Source organism: Mus pahari, chromosome 3, assembly GCF_900095145.1.
Source record: "Mus pahari chromosome 3, PAHARI_EIJ_v1.1, whole genome shotgun sequence".
Taxonomy (NCBI): Eukaryota; Metazoa; Chordata; class Mammalia; order Rodentia; family Muridae; genus Mus; species Mus pahari.
The window spans coordinates 76,264,054-76,268,624 of NC_034592.1; the positions used below are offsets into that span (position 1 = coordinate 76,264,054).

The 4,571-nt window shown below is 54.4% G+C and overlaps 1 protein-coding gene across 1 annotated transcript in view; it reads left to right on the plus strand.

The window, feature by feature from the left end:
* Window positions 1-3,776, plus strand: part of Spi1 (Spi-1 proto-oncogene) — a 19,742-nt gene extending 15,966 nt beyond the window's left edge. The window contains exons 3-5 of the mRNA XM_021193908.1: window positions 1,318-1,505; window positions 2,258-2,423; window positions 3,088-3,776. Coding sequence (XP_021049567.1) covers window positions 1,318-1,505; window positions 2,258-2,423; window positions 3,088-3,407 — 674 coding nt within the window. The 3' untranslated portion in view covers window positions 3,408-3,776. The remainder of the gene's footprint in view (window positions 1-1,317; window positions 1,506-2,257; window positions 2,424-3,087) is intronic.
* The last annotated feature ends 795 nt before the right edge of the window (window positions 3,777-4,571 follow it).

Consider the following 4,571-nt stretch of genomic DNA (forward strand, 5'->3'; position numbering starts at 1 on the left):
TGTAGACCAGGCTGGCCTCGAACTCAGAAATCCTCCTGCCTCTGCCTCCTAAGTGCTGGGATTAAAGGCGTGAGCCACCACTGCCCGGCCTTCTTTCTTCTTCTTAAATTCATTTATTGATATATGCATGTACATGTTCATGTGTGACCGCACGCTGAGCTCAGGTCGTCAGGCTCAGTGGTGAGAGCTTTTACCAGCTAAGCCATCTCGCTAGCTCCATACCATACCCCAAACTGTGCCCAAAAGTCCCTCAGATAGGCAGCAACTTTAGTTCCTGGAAAAGGTGTAGGGAGAAACCACATCCCAGGTCTTCCCAGGGCTATGTGGCTGCTTCTTGGAGTTGGGTCCACCCTTCCACAGACACCAGACACCCACGGGGCTTCTGGGAAAATCTCTTCCTTCAGTCTCCCAGGAGCCTGGGTGTGGCCACCCCTGCCTGTGGTTTTACAGAAGCAGCACTGTAGGTTTGGACAAACTCTGGTATGTGAGAAATGTCAGCCCCGTGACTTTGCAGTCATACCCTTACCATGTGACAAAGACCCATGCTTGTAACTTTAGGTAGCCAGGAGCCTGTGGAAGGTCACAGGGGCAGGGGCAGTCAGTTTTCCAAGGCCTGCTGTGGGTCTAGAGTGGGAGCTTGTGTGTATTCTCCCAAGAGCAATTCTACCTATTTTGTAGGTGGGTCCACTGAGGCCAGAGAGGCTTAGGCTTGTGCTGAGGTCACACAGACAACAGATGGCAAAGCCAGGTCTCAGACTAGGGCTAGGAAGCCTGTGTCTCTGGGCCCAGTCAGGAAGCAGAATATAGAGTGGCTGCTGATGACAGCTCCAGGCGCGACTGTCGTTAGGGACTTTAATATTGGCATGTCAGGAAACCTCTCTGCTTTCTATAAAGCAGTGGTGGAGTTTGTTAACGTTCCAGATGATTAATGTACTTACTGGCGGATTTCTGAGTTCGAGGCCAGCCTGGTCTACAAAGTGAGCTCCAGGACAGCCAGGGCTACACAGAGAAACCCTGTCTTGAAAAACAAACAAAAAACAAACAAACAAAAAAAAGTGTGTAAGAGTTAAGTTAATGTTTGTTTAGCCGGGCGTGGTGGCGCACACCTTTAATCCCAGCACTTGGGAGGCAGAGGCAGGCGGATTTCTGAGTTCGAGGCCAGCCTGGTCTACAAAGTGAGTTCCAGGACAGCCAAGGCTACACAGAGAAACCCTGTCTCGAAAAAGGACTTTCTGCCTGAGTGGTTATTTTGTGTTACTCCATCCTCTTCCTGCCGGGCACCTTGGCTCATGCCCCCCTCCCTGGCTTTCTCCACAGATCATTACTGGGATTTCCCCCCACACCATGTCCACAGCGAGTTTGAGAACTTCTCTGAGAACCACTTCACGGAGCTGCAGAGCGTGCAGCCCCCGCAGTTACAGCAGCTCTATCGCCACATGGAGCTGGAACAGATGCATGTCCTCGATACCCCCATGGTGCCACCCCACACCGGCCTCAGTCACCAGGTGCGTGCTGCTGGCTGTCCCAGGCCTGTGGTGAGGCATGGAACCTTCGCAGGAAGCTGACATAGGCTCTTACTCAACGTGGCTTCCTGCTCTACAAAGCCAACGGCAGCCGGTACCCCAACGGCTGTGCTGACCTCCCGCCTGACCGTAGGGACCCATGGACAGATCCCATATGATCCACTAGCCCTCAGCCATCGTCTCCCACCCTGTTCCTCTTTGTGGCCCCCAGGGTCCCACTGCCTACAGTCCCCATTTTCTGTCTCTCCACGTACCCAGACTCTGAGTCACTAAATGCTCGCCTCTATGGACCCTCTGGCTCCCTATTGATGCTCATTCCCCACTGTTCTCTGCTCCAGGATCCTAACCCCGATCATTGATCTCTGCCATCCCTCACTGACCTCCGCTGCCCGTTCATTGGCTCGTCGCCCCCTTATTAAGGCTCACTTATTTCCATATTAAGCCCCAGCTCATTGCTCCCCAGAACCTTCCCACTATTCCTCGTGCACTGCCAGGGCACATGGCCCCCTTGCATGCGTGAAGATAAAGTATACCTTCACCCTCCCCAAACCGGAGGCCACAGTGGGAAGGGTGGTAGGCTCGGTAACTAACAACCCATTGTATCAAGACCCGCACCCCTGAGTCTTCGTCCAGACTGGCCCCTGGTTTTCCCTTCCCAGTCCTCGCCCCTGATGACCCCTCCCGCAGCCCTGGGCTATTCCTTATTGACTTCATGCCTTTCCTTCCCTTTGCAGGTTCCCTACATGCCCCGGATGTGCTTCCCTTATCAATCCTTGTCCCCAGCCCACCAGCAGAGCTCAGATGAGGAGGAGGGTGAGAGGCAGAGCCCTCCCCTGGAGGTATCTGATGGAGAAGCTGATGGCTTGGAGCCTGGGCCAGGTCTTCTGCACGGGGAGACAGGTAGGGTCCAGCACCACCGATCCAGTGACTCTAGCTGCATTTACATTTACGAACCTTGCATATTCCTAGCCAAGGTCAACTGGCCCAGTTGCCATGTTCCAGAGGTATGTGTGTGTGTGTGTGTGTGTGTGTGTGTGTGCGCGCGTGTGTATGCACGTGTGTGTGTTTGTGGATGCTTCTCTACCTATACAGGTCTCTAAGTGTGTATTGTGAGTGAACAGGCATCACTTCAAAGTGCATGAGTGTCTGTGTGTGTGTACATTAGTATTGTGTGAGCGTATGAATGGGAGACTGTATGTATATCTGTGAAGGCCTGGGTGTATACAGGACTGTGAGTGTGTGAGGTCATGTGTGTGAGTACCTGTGAATGTGTGAAGGCCTATGAGTGTGTGAGGAAGGCCTGTGAGTGTGTAGGTCTTGTGTATGAGTGCCTGTGTATGAAGGCCTTTGGATAGGCATGTAGATATGGGAGAGCAGATATGGATGTATGTATGGACACATGTGGCATATATATGAGGACTTGTATACATGGAGGGGTGTGCACTTGAATGGGAGTGGGAACACGTGTGCTTGCACCTACCATGGCCGGGAGGAGCTGGTGGGAGGGTCCCCACAAAATCCTTGCATCCTGTCCACACTCCACTTGGTTGCCCATCTCTCACAGGCAGCAAGAAAAAGATTCGCCTGTACCAGTTCCTGCTGGACCTGCTGCGCAGCGGCGACATGAAGGACAGCATCTGGTGGGTGGACAAGGACAAAGGTACCTTCCAGTTCTCGTCCAAGCACAAGGAGGCGCTGGCGCACCGCTGGGGCATCCAGAAGGGCAACCGCAAGAAGATGACCTACCAGAAGATGGCGCGCGCGCTGCGCAACTACGGCAAGACGGGCGAGGTGAAGAAAGTCAAGAAGAAGCTCACCTACCAGTTCAGCGGCGAGGTGCTGGGCCGCGGGGGCCTGGCCGAGCGGCGCCTCCCGCCCCACTGATCGCCCGCAGAGCCCGCCAGGCTCCCGGACCCCGCCGGCCATAGCATTAACCCGTCGCCCGGCCCGGACACAGGGAGGACAATCCCAGGGCCGAGGCAGGACTGGGGGCCCGGCCTCGCCCTCCCATGCCCGGCCTGGCCCGCCCCGCCCGCTTCGCCTCCCACCAGGACTCTAGCCCGCCCCAAGGGCCGCCTGGGCCTCGGACCTCAACCGAGGGTCAGCCTGGCTTAGTGGCCACGGTGCTTCCTTGGGAGTCTGGCGCTGGCACCTTTTTGTATATTGAATGCTTTTTTAAAAGCTCTTCCTCCCCCCCNCCCCCCCCCATTAGCCTCTAAAGACAAGTAAAATTATTGTCAGCTATTCTCCCAGCGAAGTGTCTCATTCAAGAGTTTGCGTGTGCCGGGTCCAGGGGGCGTCCCGTGTGCACGATCTCTTATTTGTCCAGTCAGCATGTTTCCAAAGCTGGGCCCTAGGGACACGGAGATCATGGCGCTTGTTTCTAGTGAGATACGTCCTGGGTTGTTATCAGGGCTCAGGGATCATACTGAAAAGCCCTTAGCAATCTGAGTGAGACAGGATCCAAGAGTGATGGTGGTAGTGGCCGCAGCGATAAGCACCGGTGTACTGATCATGTAGCGTCTGTCAATGTTACCAGCTGCACCGTCTCTCTAGCCTGGCCACAAAGCATTCTTAATGGAGACTCCACAGGCACAGCCTTCCCTTCAAAGCACTCTGCTCCCAGGGGCCACAGACAAGGGCTGTCTGTACACATCTTGCTTCATTTAGGTGGCGTAGACAGAATGTAGGCAGGTGGTGGCAGACAGGGAGTGAGGACATCTCCTAACATCTGCACACCTCCTGACTATGTGGGGCCCTCATAGCCCACGCTGATGTCCCCTAGTCAGACTGCAGAGTCTCAAGAGATGGCTATGGCATGTGAGCTGATGACAACTCGGTGGGAGAGCAGCAGTTTTTTAAAAGTATTTTTTTTATTATGTTTTAATTCATTTAGTGTGTGTGTGTGTGTGTGTGTGTGTGTGTGTTTGTGTAAGAGTGTGCACACCTGCCACAGCATATATGTGGAGGTCGGAAGACAACTTGCAGGAGTCGGTTCTTTCCTGCCACCAGTGGGCCCCAAGGTCACTCAGGTCACCAGGCAACAGA